At 36.2% G+C, this 25,004-nt stretch overlaps 4 protein-coding genes and 1 pseudogene across 4 annotated transcripts; all 5 read left to right on the forward strand.

Moving 5' to 3' along the window:
- The first annotated feature begins 1,892 nt into the window (after window positions 1-1,892).
- LOC116022120 (7-deoxyloganetin glucosyltransferase-like) lies at window positions 1,893-3,873 on the forward strand. Its single transcript, XM_031262691.1, has 2 exons — window positions 1,893-2,469; window positions 2,682-3,873. The coding sequence occupies exons 1-2, from the start codon at window positions 1,950-1,952 to the stop codon at window positions 3,617-3,619; spliced, it is 1,458 nt and encodes a 485-aa protein (XP_031118551.1). The 5' UTR covers window positions 1,893-1,949; the 3' UTR covers window positions 3,620-3,873.
- A 5,249-nt stretch (window positions 3,874-9,122) lies between these two features.
- Window positions 9,123-11,212, forward strand: LOC116022117 (7-deoxyloganetin glucosyltransferase-like). The gene is made up of 2 exons (XM_031262688.1): window positions 9,123-9,734; window positions 10,002-11,212. Exons 1-2 carry the CDS (start codon window positions 9,128-9,130, stop codon window positions 10,937-10,939), a joined length of 1,545 nt encoding a protein of 514 aa, XP_031118548.1. The 5' UTR covers window positions 9,123-9,127; the 3' UTR covers window positions 10,940-11,212.
- A 1,185-nt stretch (window positions 11,213-12,397) lies between these two features.
- On the forward strand, window positions 12,398-14,914 carry LOC116022118 (7-deoxyloganetin glucosyltransferase-like). Its single transcript, XM_031262689.1, has 2 exons — window positions 12,398-12,937; window positions 13,734-14,914. The coding sequence occupies exons 1-2, from the start codon at window positions 12,418-12,420 to the stop codon at window positions 14,672-14,674; spliced, it is 1,461 nt and encodes a 486-aa protein (XP_031118549.1). The 5' UTR covers window positions 12,398-12,417; the 3' UTR covers window positions 14,675-14,914.
- Window positions 14,915-17,964: 3,050 nt separating this feature from the next.
- On the forward strand, window positions 17,965-20,039 carry LOC116022124 (annotated as a pseudogene).
- Window positions 20,040-21,507: 1,468 nt separating this feature from the next.
- On the forward strand, window positions 21,508-24,103 carry LOC116022119 (7-deoxyloganetin glucosyltransferase-like). The gene is made up of 2 exons (XM_031262690.1): window positions 21,508-22,052; window positions 22,875-24,103. The coding sequence occupies exons 1-2, from the start codon at window positions 21,533-21,535 to the stop codon at window positions 23,813-23,815; spliced, it is 1,461 nt and encodes a 486-aa protein (XP_031118550.1). The 5' UTR covers window positions 21,508-21,532; the 3' UTR covers window positions 23,816-24,103.
- Window positions 24,104-25,004: the final 901 nt, after the last annotated feature.

A 25,004-nucleotide genomic window follows, 5' to 3' on the forward strand; every position in this document is an offset into this window, starting at 1 on the left:
CACTAATTCTTTGACTGCCATTTGCTATGTTTATTATCGCCACACGCAATAACAAATTAAATGTTTATTAATCCTTTTTTTTTTTCACCACACGCAATAACAAATTAAATGTTTATTAATACTTTTTTTTTTCACCACACGCAAAAACAATCAATTCAACAAACTTAGCTTGTTGAACCTTATTTAGTTGGAATCAACCTGGCACACTATCGATTATTATTATAATGAAAGATATTAATTTTTATTTCTTAAATTTACCAATAATTAATTAATGTCATATCAAAAGATAGTAGCTTTATGAGAAAACATAGCAACACTCAATTACCTAAAAACATAATAAGTTACGATCTAAACATAATAAGTCAAGATCTAAGATATATCTTGATTTATGTTTGTTTTTTATATGCTAATAAATGTATACATTTTACTTTGAATATTGTACACTTTAATTTTATTGAACAAAATTGTTCTTATTACCATTCTTGTTAAAAAAAACTACCTTAGACTATTATTATTTAATTATAGCATTGAGGACTCCATCATTATTGCCTTACACTTATATCTATCATTCTATTAAAACCATTATATAATTAATTTAATTGCTAATTATATTTTAATTAAATTTCTATGAATATTAAATCATGTGTGTATGTGTATATAATATATACATGCATATATATAACTTGAACTATAATTTTTAATTAATTAATATTTTAATATTAGACATGAATTTTCGTGAACGCATGCACATACAAAATGCTAGTAATAATAATATATACTTACAAACTTTATAACCATACCCATTTACAAAAAAACTTGTAACTACTACCTAAATATGCGTTTGGGTGAATCTCGTTTTATGATTCTAATTAATAAAAGACCACAAAATTAGTCTAAGTTATACATAACTAATCTTCTTAACACGTTTACTAGATTTTTTTTTTTAAATATACCACGTACTTATGTTTATTACAAAATCATAATATATTAATAAACCAAATCGAATCTCCTCTCTGATCTGTAATTCTGTTGATGGGATTTTAGCAATCAAATAGGGTGCGTGGTTTCGATGAAAGCATTATAATATTATCACATGATTTATAAATTGAAAAGATTAACGATTGCGATCTTTGGATGTCAACCAATCCTAATTAAATTGAAAAGATTAACGATTGCGATTTTTGGATGTCAACCAATCCTAATTAATACTGTAATGTTTTTTTTCTTTTTTTTGAGAAATAAACATTTCATTAATTAAGAAAGATATGAAATGAGTACATCAACGAGAAAGGGTTAGGGAGAAGACCCTCACTCCTTACGATCTGCAATGAGCAAAACACCCCTAGCTAATAAATTGACTGCTTCATTCACAGACCGTTTAACAAAAACAAAGTTTAAATTATGGAAGTTTTTAATTAGGACCCTAAGTCAAACGAGGAATAACAATTGGGGTTTTTTTAAGCCTTTGACTACCAACAGATGGAGCATCCGTTTCGATCTGAGCTTCCAAACACATGTTTTGATTTAAGCCAATTTAAAGCTTTACAGACGGTCAATGCTTGTGCCAGCTTAGAATTAATTGTAGAAACATGTGTATTGCTGTTTTAAAAATGAACTTTCCGCAATTTCCTTAGTGCTGCAACGAATGGCGGTTTAATTATTTCGCTATGTCGGCCCATGGCCCCATTCTTCACCTAAAAAAAAAAAAAAACAAACAAAAGACAAAATCAAAAAATACAATGCATGACTTCATAAGTGATGTCTAGATTGCTGTGATACATTATTGGAACTCAATTATTATTACACGAGATAGTTCACACGTTTGAAGCACGTAACCTTTTCTGTTCCGTTTAGAACTGTTCCTCAAGTGGCTATAAGAAGGGCTCAAAGCATTGAAGCATTTCACAAATCAAAACTTTTGTTTACTAGAGAAAGAGAGAGAGAGAGAAATGGGTTCTCTTAGCTCAGAACTAGACAAGCCCCATGCAGTGTGCATACCCTATCCGGCTCAAGGCCATATCAACCCCATGCTAAAACTAGCCAAGATTCTCCACCACAAAGGCTTCCACATCACCTTCGTCAACACAGAATTCAACCACCGCCGCCTGGAGAGAACCCGGGGCCCGGAATCTCTCCGGGGACTACCGTCGTTCCGTTTCGAGACAATCCCCGACGGTCTTCCCGTGTCGGACGCGGATGTCACCCAGGATATCCCGTCGCTCTGCGAGTCTACTAGTGCCACTTGTTTGGGTCCTTTCAAGGAGCTTCTTGCTAGGCTTAATGACACCGCCGTGTCAAATGCTCCCCCGGTGTCCTGCATAGTCTCCGACGGGGTCATGAGCTTCACCGTCGACGCCGCCGAGGAGCTGGGCATCCCGGAAGTCCTGTTCTGGACTACTAGCGCATGTGGCTTCTTGGGTTACATGCATTTCACTCAGCTCCTCGACAAGGGCTACACCCCTCTCAAAGGTAACAAATTTCTTCCTGGTCGTTAACACAAAAAATGATAGATATAGAAAATTCCAGCTAAATTTATTAGACTGATTTGACAACTAAAATATTACAAAATCATATATTAACATTGGTTTGAGCTGATAAACTATTACAGTCTATTATTAATTAGAGTCACAATGCAGGATTTACTGATTGAAATTACTGATTTTTTTCAATGTTTCTTTTAGATGAGAGTTACCTGACAAATGGGTATCTGGAGACGGAGTTGGATTGGGTAAAAGGCATGAAAGGCATACGTCTGAGAGACCTTCCATCTTTCTTGAGAACCACAAATCCAGATGAATATATGTTGAAGTTCATCTTACAAGAAACCGAGAGAGCGAGAAGGGCTTCTGCCATAGTTCTCAACACCTTTGATGCGTTAGAGCATGAAGCTTTAATGGCGCTTCAGTCTATGCTCCCGCCGGTCTACGCTGTCGGCCCATTACAGTTCCTTCAGACACAGGTCAAAGACAGCAACGTAAGAGCACTCGCAACAAACCTCTGGAAAGAGGACACCTCCTGTCTGGAATGGCTGGACACGAAAGCGCCAAACTCGGTCGTCTATGTTAACTATGGCAGCATAACAGTGATGACACCAGACCAGCTCTTGGAGTTCGCCTGGGGATTAGCGAACTCCAAGAAACCATTCTTGTGGATCGTCCGGCCCGACTTGGTCACCGGGGAGGCGGCAATAATCCCACCCGAATTCTTGGAGGAAACTAAAGACAGGGGAATGCTTTCGAGCTGGTGCTCCCAGGAACAAGTCCTGAGCCACCCGGCTGTCGGGGGATTCTTGACCCACAACGGATGGAACTCGACTCTCGAGAGCACCTGCAGCGGGGTGCCAATGCTGTGCTGGCCGTTCTTCGCCGAGCAGCAGACCAATTGCTACTATGCTTGCAGTAAATGGGGGATTGGCAAGGAAATTGACAGCAATGTGAAGAGGGATGAAGTAGAGAAGCTTATGAGGGAGTTAATGGAGGGAGAGAAGGGAGGAGAGATGAAGAAGAAAGCCATGGAATGGAAGAAGTTAGCAGAAGAAGCTGCAACTTCTTCCATTGGATCATCACACATAAACATAGACAAACTCATCAATCTTCATCTCCTTCCTCCAAAATATTAAACTCATCAATCCTATTTGGTGTGATAGGATAGTGGAGGGTATCACCATCATTCATTTATCTTTTACATTTTGTGAGCTTTTTTCTTCATTTTTTAGTGTAATAAATAAAGTTTAAAAATAGTTGTTTATTGTATCTTATTATAACTTGGAATACGGCGGTATTGCTTAATCTTTTATTATTTGGAGTAATTTAAGCAAGTAGGTCTATCTATGTGAAAATCATATAATAATGTCCCGAGTTGTTATTATTGTCATCATGAATCTCAATCTTAAGTTATATGTCACTATCTAATTACTATATTAATGTTTGGAAACTGATATATGAAATGTGAGATTTTGTAAATCGTCACATGTTATGTTGCTAATAAATAAGAGAGAAGGAAAAGAAACAATGTTGTCACTTTTTTTTTTTAATAAATAAAAGGGTCAATCTACAAAAGTAACACTTATATGCACAAATGTCATACTTATATGCTCAAATGTAATACTAATTAGGAATAAAATTTTTGTTACTTATAAGGGTAAATGTAATACTTTTAAGGGAAAATACAATACTTTTACATTTCGATTTAAAAGTATTACATTTTTCCACAAAAGTATTATATTTGCCCTTATAAGTAAGGGGCACTTGTCAACATTACTTCTTATGAAAAATGTATTACTTTTTCTCTAATAAGTATCAAAAATTGTATTATTGATTAGTGTTATATTTGAGCATATAAGTATGATATTTGCACATATAAGTATGACATTTGCATAATGCTTTGACCCGACTCGACCCGTCTCACGAATAAGGATCCGTGAGACGGTCTCACACAAGTGTTACCCAAATATAATAGGTCACTTATTAACGTAAACAACAAATAAAAACTGAAAATACATATAGTATTTCTTTTCTTTCTATTAGAAACATGCATGATGATTCAATAATGTAAACAATAGGACATTTTGTGAAATCAAAATAGAAAATCTATAATGATTTTAGAAAAAATATAGGGAAAATAAATTAGGTGTATAGCATTACTCATAACATTTTTCTTCAACTAACCAAGTTGGCAAGTACCAATGGAAATAAATATTAGTGAACCATGCAATGTGCCTTCAATGTCCGCCTACCAGCCCATCCCCAACTTGCATGGGCATACATATGTTTTCTCCATCACTTGAAAGCTCTAGACATGTGGACAATTATTATATATCTATATAGGGAAAAAAATTTCACAGTACAAAAATAATTTCTCAAAAAAAAAAAAAAAAGAACATGTGGACAATAATTACTCCGTATTATATATCAATCTAGGGAAACAATTTTCACAGTACAAAAATTCAAAATTAAAAATTTCTCAAAAAACTTTTTTGATAATATGATTAATCCAGGCCAATATGTGTGGTACATACAGCATAATATAAAGAGAGTAGACGACGGGTGCAGATTAAATTCTCAATTTTAAAAAAATTGCTCATTATATACTTAGAAATGAATATAAAAAGACATTTAAAAATTATGAAAATTGTTTAAAAATAAATGGGAAAAGGTTAATTTTATCTATAAATAATAAACAAACAGATGACTAGGTTATATATTGACTAGTATGCAACCACTAAAGAGGAAAAATTAATCTATCAACCTAACTTTTGTTAATTTGGGTAAGTTATCCCTTTGATCTTGATTACTTTTATTAATTTGAATAAGTTATCCTTTGATCGATGACTTTGATTTATTCATAAATTATTTCAATCACTTGATCCTCATACATATATGCATGTATTTACGGCGGCTCTCCCAAGGAATCGCCATATAAAATATATTTATATAAAAAAAACACATTTATATATGGCAGTTCCATCTTGGAACCGCAGTATATACCTCTATATATATTTTAAAATAGTTTATACAGCGGTTTTCACGTGGAACTGCCGTATAATCTATTTTGTTAATTTGGGTAAGTTATCTCTTTGATTTTGATTACTTTTGTTAATTTGAATGAGTTTTCCTTTTATCGGAGACTTTAATTTATTCATAAACTATTTCAATTACTCTTTCTCAAAATTATTCACTTCGATCCTCATACATATATGCATGTAAATAAACAATGTACACCAACACCTTGTGGTCTAGTGGCACCCGATTGCACTCTTATATATGATTAACCAAGGGCGAAGATTTGCCTTCCCTAGTATTAGGCAGAGATGGTCATGAGTGATGTTTGATGACTACTAAGTCCACATAAATTGACCAATTCGGGCTAAGTTGATATCCGTCTATAACGCTAACGAATTTGCTTGTCTTAGCCTTTGGATTCACTTGTTGCTTAATTAGGCTATTCTTAGGATGTCCTTATCCCAGCTAATCATTCTCTTGCTAAATGAAGTGGCACATTGAAATATATATATGTGTGTGGTGACATGCAATGGTTAGCAAATTTTGCTACTGTAGCAAGTTTGCTAACCTGGTATTGTGGCAGCCTTTAGTACTTAATTTATTTTTCAATATTTTTTGGTTTCCGTTTTTAATTTTTTATTTATTTTGTTTTGATGTAAATGTGAATGTGGAACTCTTTTTGAAAGTGAGAGATTATTACAGGGATGTAGAAAAATAGTAGAGTAAATGAATTGTAAATTTGGTATTATGAAATTTCTAAAAGTTATAGAGCATTGCAAGCAACAATGTAAATTGCATAATATAATAGGGATCATATATGAAATAGTGTATATTTAGTATACAAATAACGTATTTTAATTTTAATATATTAAAAATGTACATTATATTTAGAAAAATACATTATTTGAATACTGAAAATACATTATTTTATATAATATATATTTAGTACATAAATAATTAATGTACATTTATTATATTAAATATACACTTATTGTTATGATCCACACAATAATTTGTCGACACTCAGAGTGGACCCGCGGCCAACCTCCTTGTTTGTACATATTCAGCAACATAAAGTTCTCAAACCAATAGAAAGATGAGATCGAGAAATTCAATTCCCAAACCATAAATATCTTTCAATTGCCTATAAAATATGAATGCCCTTTCCTTCCACCAACTCAAATTAAAATCTCAAACCAATCAAGAAATAGAGCGTCCACACAGCTAAATAAAAAGTACACTTTTAATATACTAAAAACACATTATTTTTGTACATAAAGTACATTATTTAAGTATTGAAAGTACATTATTTTATATATACTATCAAATAACGTACCTTCAGTACAAAAATAATGTATTTTTAGTATAATAAAAATGTACCTTATATTCATGGTTTACACAGTTATGTGGACCATGATCCACACAATAATTTACCAAAATCGAGAAAGAAAGAGGGAAATGGGTTCATTCAATTGTGAATTTGAGAAGCCCCGCGCATAAGTGTTGTGTGGACATACACAATGTATACTTTTAATATACTAAAGATACATTATTCGTGTATTGAATGTATATTATATAAAAGAATATACTTTTAATACTCAAATAATGTACTTTCTCTGAATATAATATACATTTTTAATATACTAAAAGTACATTATTTGTGTACTGAATGTACATTATTTGATAATATGGACCATGATCTACACAATAATAATTACACATAAACGTAATGTTGAAACTAGCAAAACTTATTCAATTGGAATCAGTAAATGACAGAGTGTTAATATTATCAATTCTTTAAACAATAATCCTATCGTTTAAAGTTCAGGTGCAGTTAGTAACATTTTCACGTTCTAATTTCGATTCATATATACAATCTTAATTCTAAAATCATTTGAAGAAATGATTATCCGTTTTACTAGACCACCGGCATCAACTTTCATGTACACATGAACACATTGTACGCCGACTATACAAGCGATCGAGACGGCAACAACATGATCGAATTTTAGAACGTGTAAGATAATTGGACAGTAACATAAAATCTCAATTTTAGAGAGTCCAATTACAAAATAATCTGAAATAAAAATCATATAATTTACAATTTTAAATATTGTACTTATACTTTTGACACGTACTCATATATTTATAAAAATGGAACCACCAAAATCCAAAAATGGGCAAGCCGGTGGAGTTTAAGTCGGCCTTCAATTCTCAAGTCTCAGCACCGCCAATGACACAAACCTGCAGAAACATCTTGAAACGGAGATTTCTTTAGTCCACATAAATTTGGTATCAATCCAACACGTGGGATAATGTGATTTGTGACAATAGTTATGATAAAATTGGCTCCCAAAAAAGCCATTAATTTGTCTGCTGCATATATAGGTTGCAAGTTCATTCATTGTTTTGTCAGTTGTGAACGGTATTTAATTTCTTATATTATTAAAAATAGGTTATAAGTTTTGTCAGTGTCTTCTTAATCGAAGTCTAGTAAGATCTTTTAAATTGATTTATATTTTATGTATTTATAAATTTTTTGATGTAATAATTAATTAATGTCACATCGAGGGATTGTAAGTTTATAATAAAATATCACAGGACTTAATTATTTAAAAACATAATAAGTCACAATCTAAATTATATCATTGGTTTATGTATTTTTTCTGTATAATAATAAATGTGTACATTTTACTTTAAATGTTGTACATGTTAATTTTATTGGACAAAATTGTTCCTATTACATTCTTGTTAGACAAAACTACCCACGGTTATAACTTCGTTATTATTAATTCTAACATTGATGAGTCCACCATTATTACCATACACTTATATTTATCATATCTTTTTCCTATTAAGGAAAATGACGAGTTTGGTCCCTGAGTTATAACCATAATGACAACTCAGTCCTTGCGTTATTATCATATCCGTTTTTAGTCCCTCGATTGTGAACAAAGTGGCGAATTTCTGTAACGTTAGTGGTGCATTGACATATATAGTTAATTCTAGGGGTAAAAAAACTAAACTCCTTAATAAAACTTGTAAGCAATATAACCTGTCTTCCCGTCTGGTTCAGAGTCTACATTGGCCTACTTGGACCTGGAACTGAGGGGCTAGAGGCGGTTGGTTGGTGTGAACTCCGTTTCTGTCGAAATCAAAATTCTCAACAATAACGACATTCAGTTCATAAGTCGTTCAAGCAATTAAGCAAACACTTGGCATGTATATCCTACATGCTATATATCCCTTCCTTTTTTTTACTGGTCTAAATCTAAATTAATAAGGTCAATAAATTACACTATACTAAATAAATCTATTTAAACATAAAATTCTAGGCCAAAATAATTTAATGATTTATAAGTAGATCATGTTGTAATATAAAGAATCTATTAATTCAGAGTGGACGGAATTACATTTTAGCCAGATTTTTTAAAATATAGGCCGTTAATTTTGTTTATCACAAAATCATATATAATATATTAATAATCCAGTAAACCAAATCGAATCTGATCTCCTCCTCTCTGTAATTCTGTTGATTGGATTTTAGCAATCAAATAGGGTGGTTTCCAATGCATTATAATATTCACATGATATATCAAGTGAAAAATGTGGCGGTTTATTTCGCTATGAAGCTCTTGCCATTTTCGGCATATAAGAAGGGCTCAAAGTTGAAGCATTTCACAGATCACAAGTTTTGTAGAGTAGAGAGTGAAATGGGTTCTCTTAGATCTGAACTAGACAAGCCCCATGCAGTGTGCATACCGTTTCCGGCTCAAGGCCATATCAACCCCATGCTAAAACTAGCCAAGATTCTCCATCACAGAGGCTTCCACATCACATTTGTCAACACAGAATTTAACCGCCGCCGCCTGGAGAGATCCCGGGGGCCGGAATCTCTCCGGGGCCTGCCGTCGTTCCGTTTTGAGACCATTCCCGACGGGCTTCCCCTGTCGGAGGCGGATTCCACCCAGGATATCCCCTCGCTGTGCGAGTCTACTAGCGCCACCTGTTTAGGCCCTTTTAAGGAGCTTCTTGCTAGGCTTAATGACACCGCCGTGTCAAACGCTCCACCCGTGTCCTGCATAGTCTCCGACGGGGTCATGAGCTTCACCGTCGCCGCGGCCGAGGAGCTGGGCGTCCCGGAAGTCCTGTTCTGGACTCCTAGCGCCTGTGGGTTGTTGGGTTACATGCATTACACTCAGCTCCTCGACAAGGGCTACACGCCTTTCAAAGGTAACAAATTTCATGCTAAAAATGATTGAATTCTACAATTCCAACTAAGTTCTTTAGACTAATTTGATAATTAAAAATTCTGTTACAATCTAGTATCTTCATTTTCTCAACCTACTGAAGCACCCTTCCATGTGAGAGTATAAATCAGGTGCTACGAGATCACAAAGTCTTTGGCAACAATGCAGGATTTAGTTAGTGCAGATACTTGAATTGTGTCCGATTTCATTCATACAAATTAGTGATTTTTTTTTTCAATGTTTCTTTCAGATGAGAGTTACCTGACAAATGGGTATCTGGAGACAGAGTTGGATTGGGTAAAAGGCATGAAAGGCATACGTCTGAGAGACCTTCCATCTTTCTTTAGAACCACAAATCCAGATGAATACATGGTCAAGTTCATGATACAAGAAACAGAGAGATCGAGAAGGGCTTCTGCCATCATTCTCAACACCTTTGACGCGTTGGAGCATGAAGCTTTAATGGCGCTTCAGTCCATGCTCCCGCCGGTCTACGCCGTCGGCCCATTACAGTTCCTCCACACACAGGTCAAAGACAGCAACGTAAGATCACTGGCATCAAACCTCTGGAAAGAAGACACCTCCTGTCTGGAATGGCTGGACACGAAAGCCCCAAACTCTGTCCTTTATGTCAACTATGGCAGCATAACAGTGATGACACCAGACCAACTCTCGGAGTTCGCCTGGGGATTAGCGAACTCCAAGAAACCATTCTTGTGGATCGTCCGGCCCGACCTGGTCACCGGGGAGGCGGCCATTCTCCCACAGGAATTTGTAGAGGAAACTAAAGACAGAGGAATGCTCAAAAACTGGTGTCCCCAGGAACAAGTCCTGGGCCACCCAGCTGTCGGGGGATTCTTGACCCACAACGGATGGAATTCGACTCTCGAGAGCATCTGCAGCGGGGTGCCAATGCTGTGCTGGCCGTTCTTCGCCGAGCAACCTACCAATTGCCATTATGCTTGCAGTAAATGGGGGATTGGCAGGGAGATTGACAGCAATGTGAAGAGGGATGAAGTTGAGAAGCTTGTGAGGGAATTAATGGAGGGAGAGAAGGGAGGAGAGATGACGAAGAAAGCCATGGAATGGAAGAAGTTAGCAGAAGAAGCTGCAACTTTTTCCATCGGATCATCACAGATCAACATAGATAAGCTCATCAATCTTCATCTCCTTCCTCCAAAATATTAGACCACACCGGCCATTTACGTGCCTAGAAAAGACAATTTTTTGGCCTCGAACTCTCACATCCCACCTGGTGTGACAGGATAGTGGATGATACTTATCTTTTGTGAGTTCTTTCTTCATCTTTTTGTGTAATAAATAAGAGTTTTAAAATAGTTCCTTATGGTATCTTATTATAACATGGAATATGGTATGCTTAGTCTATTATTATAGGTCTATTGTGAAAATTATATAATAATGTCGAGTTATTATTAATGTCATCATGAATTTCAATTTTAAGTTATATGTTGCTATCTAATTACTCCATACTATATTAATGTTTGGAAAATGATATATAAAATATGAAAGATTTGGTAAATAGTTACATGTAATGTTGCTGATAAAGGAGAGAAAAAAGAAAAAAAAGAGTCTTGTCACTTTTTTTTTTTTTTAAATCAATGAAATAGAACAGGTCACGTACTCATGTAAACAAAAGACACAATTTTTAATTTGTTTTAGGTACAGAATTTCATAACACAAGACACAAAAAGTCATAACATAAAACACATATACATAAACCAGAGTCCACCGTACAGTGTAAACGTTGGTCCATGGTATAAGAATTGATATTTCCCCTGTGGCTCGTAATCATTAGATGCCCATGATTCCATGAATAGCTTAACAACCACTAAAAAAAAATTAAATCAATCAAATGATATCAAGTCAGTGGAGAAAAAAGTAGAGAAAAGAAATTAGGAAAGACTTATCTCCAACTAACCAAATAGGCAAGTGCCAATGGAAATAAATGGAAATGAAGTCCCAGCCTTTTGGGAAGAAAGTAGCATGTAAATAAATATCAGTGAACCATGCACCTTAATTGTGCCTTCAATGTCCACCTGTATATCGTACCCGCCCATCCCCAACTTGTATGTGCATACATATGTTGTCTACTTGTCTCCATCATTTGAAAGCTCTAGACATGTGGACAATTATTATCACTCCAGGGAGAAAATTTTCACAAAAAAAAAAAATTCAAAATTCAAAATTTATCAAAATATCTTTCCGTTAATATGATTAATTCAACACGTGTGATACACACAACATAGTATAAAAAGAGTAGACGATAACGATATAGTAATTGTGCTATTGCGTTACGGCACTAGCCCGCTTTAGTTACCACGTCACTAACCTTCTTGATTTTCCACATTCATCAATTAGAGCACGATACATTTTAGTCACTTTCCATGATGTTAAGTATTATGACACTCAGGGTGGACCGGCGGCTAACCTTCTTGTAAATATTCAGCAACATAAAGTTGTCATTTCTTGTCTAATTACGCAATATATGGCTCTGGGCTCCTACAACCCATTAACCCAATCGAGAAATTCAATCCCCAAACCATAAATAATATCTTTCAATTGGCTATAAATATGAATGCCCTTTCCTCCCACTAACTCAAATAAAATTCTCAAACCAATCAAGAAATAGAGAGAGAAAGAGGGAAATGTGTTCAATTAAGTGTGAGATTGAGAAGCCCCACGCAGTGTGCGTACCATACCCAGCCCAAAGCCACATAAACGCCATGTTGAAAGTAGCCAAAATTCTCCACAACAAAGGCTTTCACATAACTTTTGTGAACACAGAATTCAACCACCGGCGCCTACAGAGATCCAGGGGGCCGGAATCTCTCCGGGGCCTGCCGTCGTTCCGGTTCAAGACCATTCCCGACGGCCTTCCGGCCTCAGACGTGGATGCCACCCAAGACATTCCCTCCCTTTGTGTGTCTACTGCCACAACTTGTTTAGGTCCTTTCAAGGAACTTCTAGCCGGGCTTAATGACACCGCCGCGTCTAACGTGCCGCCAGTGTCGTGCATCGTCTCCGACGGGATTATGAGCTTCACCCTTGACGCCGCCGAGGAACTGGGCATCCCTGACGTCCTGTTCTGGCCAATTAGTGCTTCTGGCTTACTGGGTTTCATGCACTACTCCCAACTCGTCGAGAAGGGCTACACGCCATTCAAAGGTGAAAGCTATTGCTTTAGGCCCTGTTCGGTAAAATAGTTAGTTTACTAATTAATTTTGACTTATTTGAACACTATTACCCGATTGATTTGGTTAAAAACTAAGTGTCTGGTTAGCATGTTTTTTGTTATTTCAAAATGTTAAAATTCAAAAAGTTGTTCAAATCAACTTTTTCAATTAATAACTTTTTTGAGAAAATAAATTATACCAAACAGTTATCAGCTAACAAATAATTTATTAAACATCTTTCTATATAAACAGTTAATGTTATCAACTACTCATAGTCTCATACCCTCTAGCACAATCAACTAAAGGTTATTTACCAAATAGAGTCTTATTAACAACTTTCAGGGCAAAACAGCCAAGTTGGTCACAGTTGACTTAGTAAATAATAACTACTAGTTAGTAGTTACAACTTACAAGTTCAACTCTCTACCTCTATGCATGTTAGCTATTATGGTCATTTGCCCGTTAGAGTAATTGAAGGTGGTTTGTCTTGTTGTTGTCATTTGACAGCTAAAATCACAAGGCCAATAACCTAGTTTGATTGATTTATCTCATTATTGTTCTTTGCCGACTAAGATAACTTAGAGTGGTTTACCTACTTGTTGTTCTTTGCAAGTTAAAATTATAAGACCCTAACATAAGCTAACTTACTTCATAGTTATTCTTTTCGACTAAGATAATAGGACTGAATTTTCTCAGTACACATCGTCACTAGGGTTTCCTCTTCACCCAACAAATTTCATGCTTACAGGTAATTAATAAGTCTTACAACAAATTAAATTTTCTTTCAGATGAGAGTTACTTAACAAATGGATATCTGGAGACGGAGTTGGATTGGGTAAAAGGCATGAAAGGCATACGTCTGAGAGACCTTCCATCTTTCTTTAGAACCACAGATCCAAATGATATCTTGCTGAACTTTCTAATACAACAAACGGAGAGATCCAAAAAGGCAACTGCAATCATTCTAAACACATTCGACGCATTGGACCATGAAGTTTTAATGGCCCTTCAGTCAATGCTCCCACCTGTCTACGCCATCGGCCCCTTACCGTTACTCCAGACACAGTTTGACGACGACAACGTAAGAGCAATCGCATCAAACCTCTGGAAAGAAGACTCCACCTGTTTGGCATGGCTCGACACCAAAGAACCAAACTCAGTTGTGTACGTAAATTTTGGGAGCATAACAGTGATGACACCAAATCATCTCGTGGAGTTCGCGTGGGGATTAGCCAACTCCAAGAAACCTTTCTTGTGGATCGTGAGGCCGGACATGGTAACCGGGGAAGCAGCTATGCTCCCACCGGAATTCCTTGAGGAGACTAAAGACAGGGGAATGCTCTCTAACTGGTGCCCACAGGAACAGGTCCTGGGCCACCATGCTGTTGCGGGATTCCTGACACACTGCGGATGGAACTCGACTCTCGAGAGCATATGCAATGGCGTGCCAATGCTTTGCTGGCCTTTCTTCGCCGAGCAACAGACAAATTGCTGGTATTCGTGTACCAAATGGGGGATTGGTATGGAGATTGACAACAATGTGAAGAGGGATGAAGTTGAGAAGCTTGTGAGAGAGCTAATGGAGAGTGAGAAGGGGAGAGAGATGAAGAGAAAGGCCATGGAATTGAAAAAGTTGGCTAAGGAAGCTGCGGACACCATTCCAATAGGCTTGTCTCACATCAACATAGACAAATTCATCAATCATCTTCTCCTTTCACATAGTAAGTAACAGAATTGTCTCATAGTCCTATCAAGTCGAAATATGGGACCTCAGAACAAAAAAATTTCAATTTTTTATGGACATGCAATAAATTATATTGAAATTGTCATGTGTCACCCTCATCGCCACACATCATGTAGACTAATTGTATTGTTGTGACTTGGGACAATTTAAGAGACTGATGACCAGTGGGCAGTGACTATGTGTCCTTTAGTGCCTTTAATGCATCAGCTTGCCAATTGTTTAGCATCCTGCCATGTAATGTTGCTAATAAAAGGGATAAAAGGAAAAGAAACAATGTTGTAACATTTTTTTTTAAATAAATGAAATATAATAGGTCACGTATTCACATAAACAAAAAGTAAAAAATGAAAATACATATAGTATTTCTTTTCTTTCTATGAGTATGTAGTAGCATGCATGATTCAATAATGGGCAACAATAGGACATTTTGTGAAATCAAAATAGGAAATTTATAATGTTTATAGAAAAAAAAAACAATATTTTAAAAAAATCTTTTCAATAATATGATTAATCCAATATATGTGATTCACACAACATAATATAAAGAGAGTAGACAACGGTTGCAGATTAAGTTCTCAATTTTAGAAAATTTGCCCATCATATGCTTAGAAATTAATATAATTTTTTTTTTAAAAATTATGTAAAGAGTTTAAAAATAAATGGGGAAAAAGTTAATTTTATCTATAAATGATTAGCGTAAAATGAAATTGAAATTATAATAAGTGTATATCGTGTGAATATAATTTTAAAATAGTAAAACTATGTAAAGTATTTGATCAACATTTTTTAAAATAAGAAATTGTTATCTCGATCTTCTCTCCTGGTTATGAGAGTCAAACGAGGAGTAGTCAAAGTTAAATTATCTTAGGTCTTAGGCAAAATTTGTCTTTCCAGTGAAGTCTAAGAATACTACATGGGAGATGAATTATTATTATTACTTCCCACTCTTATAATATACTTATATGATTATGATATGATATGAAACGATTATATGAGTAGAACCTTTTTAAATTAAAATGTATATGAAAGAGTGGCGTGTGTACCGTGTACATACACGTGCATGGCATGGTTTTCCCGGCCACCACGTTGGCTAATCATCAGCTCTAGAAAATAAAAAAAAAAAACATTGAGGAACTCTTTTCTAAATGATCTTTTCCTTTGACGAAGTTTTCATGGAACGTGAAAAGATACAAATGATCATAACGTCTGTGAAACTCATTCAATGAAGACGACGATAAAAAGTGCATCTTCTTAATTATGATATGCAGATCAGTTCGGTTGGTAGGTTAACAAACCTATGATAAATTGGTCAAATTTTTCACTGAAGATCGAGTGTGTATTTTCAGACGGAAATATTATCAATGGACAGAAAAATGGGAATGAATATTCAGGTGGCGTGCAAGACTTTTCAACCAGAGATAGTCGTGTGTACGTTTGGCCAGATCATTATTGATTTTAAAGAAGCTTTAAGTTCATTCAAGAATCCTAACTTCTAATTTGTAAACCGTGAATCAAGTTTTGGCCAGATCATTATTGATTTTAAAGAAGCTTTAAGTTCATTCAAGAATCCTAGCTTCTAATTTGTAAAACGCGAATCAAGTTGTGTGTAGCATAGCTAGAAAAGTTGTTAGTGAGTCAGATTGTAATGAGTGGTTTGTCATTCCATCGAACTTTGCTATAAACGTTCCTATTTATAATTAATGAATTAGCTTTAATTTAAAAAAAAAAACAATATAACATCAAATTCAATTCAAACATAATGACACATCTAAATTAAATGTTTTTTTTTAGGTAACAAGGAAAGCCTGCAGTATTCCTACCCAACAAAAAAATATTGATATGAATTAAACTCGTGACTTTCAAGTACCAGAATCATATTGCACTCACTTAATCACTCGTTAGGAGCAATGTACTTGTTATTTTTGTTTCCATATGTTTCGATATGATAAAGGGATGCACGTTTTGATCTTGTTTTAAGATAGGGATAGGCTCTCCGTTTTTGGCAGAAATGCGGAAAGTCAGTTGCCATTTTTTACCATTAGAGCATCAGGGAAATAATCATAAGAATTCCTGATTAATCAAGTACAGGGTGTTTTAAAAATTTAAAAAAAAAAAAAAGTACTAGTGTTTGGTTGGAGAAATTACAATTATATTCCTTTCTCACTAAATTTCCATCTAATTCCAAAGGCAACTAAATTCTTTTGTTTGGTTGGAGGAAATGACAATTTTCTCATTTTCATGAAATTAGAATCCCATGACCCTTGGGATTTTAACTTTATGGATTTTAGGAAGAAAAAAATATAACACTGAGACAAAATTACCCTCCCTTATTTTAACCTAAAATTGATGTCTAACCTTCCCTTCAAAATTATAGATTGTATTATTCTTCGACTTCCCTTTGTGTATGTTCCTTTAAATATTTATATGCAGCAACTATTCAAAATTTGCATTCTTTATATGCATTGTTTATATACAGCAACTTTCGTGAATATTCCTTTGAATTCTTTATATGCATAACTCTTCAAAATTTTTGACTACCCAAATCAAATGCTGGTGTTTTTTTAGTTCAAGAAATACGGTAGATGCTTTTGAATTTAATATGTTATATTTTTTGGGGTTTGAATATGCAAATGGGTCCAATAGATACTTGTCATTTAAGAAGAAGAAGAAGAAGAAGAAGAAGAATAATAATAATAATAATAATAATAATGGACATTTTGGACTTTATACAACTTATTCCCTCTCAATTCAAATGTATACCAAACATTGGAATTGAAATTCCCAGTAATTTTATTCCTGCATACCAAACACTGGAATTTAAACTCCACTTTATTCCCGCATTATTCTTTTTCCATGGAATTACAATTCTTTTCCCACCTAATTGCCTCCTTCCAACCAAACGCCCCGTAAAGGTTATGTTATATATTGACTAGTTTGCAACAATTAAGCTTGCATGAACGGTTTAGTTGGTCACTAGGGTGAAGTTTGTAAAGAATTTTCAGAGATTGAGTCTCATAGTGTGGGAGTAACCTCCATGTTTAGCTGAGTTACTATAATTTACATTACTCTATTAGACACTGAGAGACTCTTTTCATTTCTTATCTAATAACGTAATATATGGCTCTGGACTCCTACAACCCATTAAACCAATCCAGAAATTCAATTCCCAAACCATAAATATCTTTCAATTGCCTATAAATATGAATGTCCTTTCCTTCCACCAACTCAAATAAAAGTCTCAAACCAATCAAGAAAGCGAGAGAGAGAGAGAGAAAAAAAAGAGGGAAATGGGTTCAATTATGTGTGAAATTGAGAAGCCCCATGCGGTGTGCGTACCATTCCCAGCCCAAAGCCACATAAACGCCATGTTGAAAGTAGCCAAAATTCTCCACAACAAAGGCTTTCACATAACTTTTGTGAACACAGAATTCAACCACCGGCGCCTACAGAGATCCAGGGGGGCGGAATCTGTCCGGGGCCTGCCGTCGTTCCGGTTCGAGACCATTCCCGACGGTCTGCCGCCCTCAGATGCGGATGCCACCCAAGAAGTTACCTCTCTTTGTGCGTCTACTGCTACAACTTGTTTAGGTCCTTTCAAGGAACTTCTAACTCGGCTTAATGACACCGCCGCGTCTAACGTGCCGCCAGTGTCGTGCATCGTCGCCGACGGGGTTATGAGCTTCACCCTTGCCGCCGCCGAGGAACTGGGCATCCCTGACGTCCTGTTCTGGCCAGTTAGTGCTTCTGGCTTCTTGGGTTTCATGCACTACTCCCAACTTGTCGAGAAGGGCTACACGCCATTCAAAGGTGAAAGCTATGGCTTTAGGCCTATTGGATAAAATAGTTAGTTTACCAATTAATTTTGACTTGTTTAAGCACTATTACCTGTTTGGCCACGGTTGACTTAGTAAATAATAATTATTAGTTAGTAGTTACAAGTTCAACTCTCTACTTCTAGGTTAGTTACTATGGTCATTTGCCCGTTAGAGTAATTGAAGGTGGTTTACCTAGTTGTTGTCATTTTACAAATAACATCACAAGGCCAATAACATAGTTAGGTTGATTTATCTCATTGTTGTCCTTTACCGATTAAAGCAACCTAAGGTGGTTTACCTACGTGTTGTTCTTTGCAAGCTAAAATTACAAGACCCTAACATAAGCTAGCTTACTTCATAGTAATTCTTTGTCAGCTAGGATAATAATACTGAATTTTCTTCGGTACACACCTCAGGTCGTCACTAGGGTTTCCTCTTCAACCAAAAAATTTCATGCTTATGTCTTACAACAAATTTTTCTTTCAGACGAGAGTTACTTCACAAATGGGTATCTGGAGACGGAGTTGGATGGGGTAAAAGGCATGAAAGGCATACGTCTGAGAGACCTTCCAACTTTCTTTAGAACCACAGATCCAAATGATATCTTGCTGAACTTTTTTATACAAGAAACGGAGAGATCCAAAAAGGCGACTGCAATCGTTCTAAACACATTCGACGCATTGGAGCATGAAGTTCTAATGGCCCTTCAGTCTATGCTCCCACCTGTCTACGCCATCGGCCCCTTAGCTTTGCTCCAGGTCGACGACGACAACGTAAGAGCAATCGCATCAAATCTCTGGAAAGAAGACTCCACCTGTCTGGCATGGCTCGACACCAAAGAACCAAACTCAGTTGTTTATGTAAATTTTGGGAGCATCATCTCGCGGAGTTCGCGTGGGGATTAGCGAACTCCAAGAAACCTTTCTTGTGGATCGTGAGGCCGGACATGATAACCGGGGAAGCAGCTATTCTCCCACCAGAATTCTTGACCGAGACTAAAGATAGGGGAATGCTTTCTAGCTGGTGCCCGCAGGAACAGGTCCTGGGCCACCATGCTATCGGGGGATTCCTGACACACTGCGGATGGAACTCGACTCTCGAGAGCATATGCAATGGCGTGCCAGTGCTATGTTGGCCTTTCTTCGCGGATCAACAGACGAATTGCTGGTATTCGTGTACCAAATGGGGGATTGGTATGGAGATTGACAACAATGTGAAGAGGGATGAAGTTGAGAAGCTTGTGAGAGAGCTAATGGACAGTGAGAAGGGAAAAGAGATGAAGAGAAAGGCCATGGAATTGAAAAAATTGGCTAAGGAAGCTGCGGACACCATTCCAATAGGCTTATCTCATATGAACATAGAAAAATTCATCAATCATCTTCTCATTTCACATAATAATAAGTAACAGAATTGTCCCATTGTCCTATCAGGTCGGAACATTGGACTTCGAAACCAAGAAATAAATGAATTGAAATTGTCAGTGTCACTCTCATTACCACACATCATGTAGACGTACTAATTGTACTGTTGTGACTTGGGACAATTTAATAAGAGACTGATTAAGTATCTTTTAGTGCCTTTAATGCATCAACTTGTCAATTGTTTAGCAGCCTGCCATGCACTGTCATTTGTCCACTCGGTTTATAGATATTTGAATCGTTGATAATGAATGAACAAAGCAATTTATAATATTTGAACACAAGTTCACAATGACTAGCTCACAAGATTTTATGTTGTATATGGTCTAAATTTTTTAAATATTTTTAGACCAAAAATATAAGCCACCACAGTTGTGGTGATCACCCATTTGAAATGGTAACTCGGATGCGATCGGACTACTGGCTAGTTGACAAATAAAAATATTTTTGATAGTTCCATTATGTAATATAATGCAATATCTTTCAATTGCCTATAAATATGAATGCCTTTTCCTTCCACTAACTCAAATTAAAGTCTCGAACCAATCAAATATGTGAACCTGTTATTCAGTTTTCTTTCAACACAACTACAATATCATTTTGATATAACTACAGTTTCATTGGACAATATACACCAAAAAAGTGAAACTGTTAACTCATTATCTGTTTATATACACTGCAGTTCCCTTTCAACACAATTGCAATTCCTTTTTTATATAATTGCAGTTTCATTCGATATTATACACTAAATATGTGAACATGTTATTCAGTTTTCTTTCAACACAACTATAATATCATTTCGATATAACTACAGTTTCATTGGACAATATACACCCAAAAATGTGAAACTGTTATTCAGTATCAACTTATATACACTGCAGTTACATTTCAACACAACTACAGTTACATTTCGATATAACTACAGTTTTATTCTATAATATAAAAACAAATGTGAGGCAATATCTTTTGAAAAGAATTGTAGTATATATCAGTTACGGGGCTCCGTTACGACTTACGACAGTCAAATAAACGAGGAGTAGTCAAATAAATTTCTCTCATATCATTAAACATTATTTATCAAAGAAATTTACATTCAAGTAAGTAGTTAAAGTTTTTCGTAACCTAATTTGCAATATGATTCATTACCTAACGATGCAGTAGGTGTACTTGTACACATTATTTATCAAAGAAATTTACATCTAGCTAAGTAGTTAAAATTTTTTGTAATCTAATTTGCAATATGATTTATTACCTAACGATGTAGTAGGTGTAATTGTGCTATTGCGTTACGACACTAGCCCGCCTTAGTTACCACGTCATAACCTACTTGATTTTTCACATCCATCAATCAGATCACGTCATATTTTAATCACTTACCATGAAGTTAAGTATTATGACACTCAGAGTGGACCCGCGGCTAACCTTCTTGTAAATATTCAGCAACATAAAGTTGTTTTTTCATATCTAATTACGCAATATATGGCCCCCGAGAAATTCAATCCCCAAACCATAAATATCTTTCAATTGCCTATAAATATGAATGCCCTTTCTTTCCACCAACTCAAATAAAAGTCTCAAACCAATCAAGAAATAGAGAGAGAAAGAGGGAAATGGGTTCAATTGAGTGTGAAATTGAGAAGCCCCATGCAGTGTGCGTACCATTCCCAGCGCAAAGCCACATAAACGCCATGTTGAAAGTAGCCAAAATTCTCCACAGCAAAGGCTTTCATATAACTTTTGTGAACACGGAATTCAACCACCGGCGCCTACAGAGATCCAGGGGGCCGGAATCTCTCCGGGGCCTGCCGTCGTTCCGGTTCGAGACCATTCCCGACGGCCTGCCGCCCTCAGACGTGGATGCCACCCAAGAGGCTACCTCCCTTTGTTTGTCTACTGCTAGAACTTGTTTAGGTCCTTTCAAGGGCCTTCTAGCTAGGCTTAATGACACCGCCGCGCCTAACGTGCCGCCGGTGTCGTGCATCGTCTCCGACGGGATTATGAGCTTCACCCTTGCCGCCGCCGAGGAACTGGGCATCCCTAACGTCCTGTTCTGGCCAACTAGTGCTTCTGGCGTCTTGGGTTTCATGCACTACTCTCAACTCGTCGACAAGGGCTACACGCCACTCAAAGGTATGAGCTATACCTTTAACAAATTTCAGGGCAAAACAGCTCAAGTAAATAGTAACTATTACTTACAAGTTCAACTATTTGCCTCTCCGTCAACTATGGTAACCTATTTGTGGTTGTTTTCCATCTAAAGTAATTTAAGATGATTTACCTCTCAGTTCCTTGTTAGATGGTTAGGGTCACAAGGCTGGTAATCTAGTATGTTTTACTTTCTTGTGGTCGTTTGTGAGTGGTTTACCTTATTGTTGTTCTTTGACAACTAAGATCACAAAACTAGTAACCGCTAGGTTGCTATATCTCATTGTTGTCTCATGCCGACTAGGGTAACCTATGGTGGTTTACCTACTTCTTGTCCTTTGCTAGCTAAGATTACAAGGTCATAACATAAGATAGTTTATTTCATTGTTATTCTTTGTCAATTAGGATAATAGGATTGAATTTTTTGAGGTCGTGACTAGGGTTTCCTATTCACCCAACAAATTTCATGCTTATCAGATCACTAAGGTCCTTTTTGGTAAAATAGTTAGTTTATCAGTCAAATTTGACTTATCTGACCACTATTAGTTGTTTGACTTGATTAAAAATTTAATATAAGTGTTTGGTTAATCAGTTTTTTGCAAACTCCAAAATTCTAAAATTCAAAACGCTGCTCAATGCAACATTTTCAATTAGCTTTTTGAACAAAGATATTATGCTAAACTGCTATCAACCAACAGCTAATTTACTAATCACTTTTTTACAATCAGCTAATCAACACAATTAAAACTGTCCACAACAACTGTTTACCAAGCAAGGCCCAACTCTTACGACAAAGTTTTCTTTCAGATGAGAGTTACTTAACAAATGGGTATCTAGAGACGGAGTTGGATTGGATAACAGGCATTAAAGGCATACGCCTGAGAGACCTTCCAAGTTTCATTAGAACCACAGATCCAAATGATATCTTGCTGAACTTTCTGATACAAGAAATAGAGAGATCCAAAAAAGCTACTGCAATCATTCTAAACACATTTGACGCATTGGACCACGAAGTTTTAATGGCCCTTCAATCAATGCTCCCACCTGTCTACGCCATTGGCCCCTTGCCGTTACTCCAGACACATTTTGACGACGACAACGTAAGAGCAATTGCATCAAACCTCTGGAAGGAAGACTCCACTTGTCTGGCATGGCTCGACACCAAAGAACCAAACTCAGTTGTGTACGTAAATTTTGGGAGCGTAGCCGTGATGACACGTAACCATCTTGTGGAGTTCGCGTGGGGATTAGCCAACTCCAAGAAACCTTTCTTGTGGATCGTGAGGCCGGACATAGTAATCGGAGAAGCAGCTATGCTCCCACCGGAATTCCTGGCCGAGACTAAAGATAGGGGAATGCTCTGTAGCTGGTGCCCGCAGGAACAGGTCCTGGGCCACCATGCTGTCGGGGGATTCCTGACACACTGCGGATGGAACTCGACTCTCGAGAGCATATGCAATGGCGTGCCAATGCTGTGCTGGCCTTTCTTCGCCGAGCAGCAGACGAATTGCTGGTATTCGTGTACCAAATGGGGGATTGGTATGGAGATTGACAACAATGTGAAGAGGGATGAAGTTGAGAAGCTTGTGAGAGAGCTAATGGACAGTGAGAAGGGAAAAGAGATGAAGAGAAAGGCCATGGAATTGAAAAAATTGGCTAAGGAAGCTGCGGACACCATTCCAATAGGGTTATCTCACATGAACATAGAAAAATTCATCAATCATCTTCTTCTTTCACATAGAAAGTAACAGAATTGTCACGTTATCCTATCAGGCCGGAATATGGGACCTGGAAACCAAGAAATAAATGAATTGAAATTGTCAGTGTCACCCTCATCACCACACATCATGTAGACTAATTGTAGTGTTGTGAGTTGGGACAATTTAAGACGGACTATATATGTGTCTTTTAGTGCCGTAGCTTTAATGCATCAACTTGCCAATTGTTTAGCAGCATGCCATGTATTGTCATTTGTCCACTCGGTTTATAGAGATTTGAATTGTTGATTATAATGAATGAAAAACCAATTGATAATATTTGAACAGAAGTTCACAATGACTATGTCATAAGATTTTATGTAGTTTGAATTGATTTTTTTTTTTTTTTTTTGTGGTTAGCTTACTCAAGTTTAATTTTTATTTTTTTTGTGAAATACTCACTATTTTTTAAAAGATACGGAGTAATATCTATTGTATACTTTTTCAAACATTTTCAACCCAGAGAATCTAAGCCCCCACTACCGGGTTGACCACCAATTTGAAATAGTAGATGGGACGTGATCACACTATATGGTAGTTGACAAATAAAAATATTTTTTATTGTTCCATTATGTAATATAATGCACTATCTATATACTTACTATGTATGTATATGGTGGGTGGGTACGGCGGCATCAGGTATCTACCTCTCGTCATGGTTACCTATAGACTATCATATCGTTTCAATAATTTAATTAATTTATCTGGTTTTGAGAGAGTATTACAATATATAGTCTTGTGCATCATGGAGTACTGAAAAACGGAAGAAAAAAAAATTAAAATGAAGAATACATTTATTTATTTATATATTTCTCTAATTAGAAAAAAAATGGACCGGAGAATGAAAATTTTAAAAGGGAAATTGATATAAACTTAACTTAATTGTCTTATTCACTCTAAATGGGAGCTGAGCTTGCCATTTTGGGATAGAGATTGACAATATGTGATGGGAGGAGCATTGATGTTGATAGGGTTGTGACTTGTGAGGAGATCGAGAAGGGGGCGATGAAGACAAAGCTAAGGCCACTTGAGAATATAACGAATCCATGAACCACGTTGAGATACACGTACGGTGATTAATGTTTTTACTAAATCCTTAGAATAGAAACCACAAAAAATATTTAAATCAGTTTTCAAAATAAAAATATTTAAATCAGGATATTAGAAATCGTGATTTCTA

This window comes from Ipomoea triloba, chromosome 6 (genome assembly GCF_003576645.1).
Source record: "Ipomoea triloba cultivar NCNSP0323 chromosome 6, ASM357664v1".
Classification (NCBI taxonomy): Eukaryota; Viridiplantae; Streptophyta; class Magnoliopsida; order Solanales; family Convolvulaceae; genus Ipomoea; species Ipomoea triloba.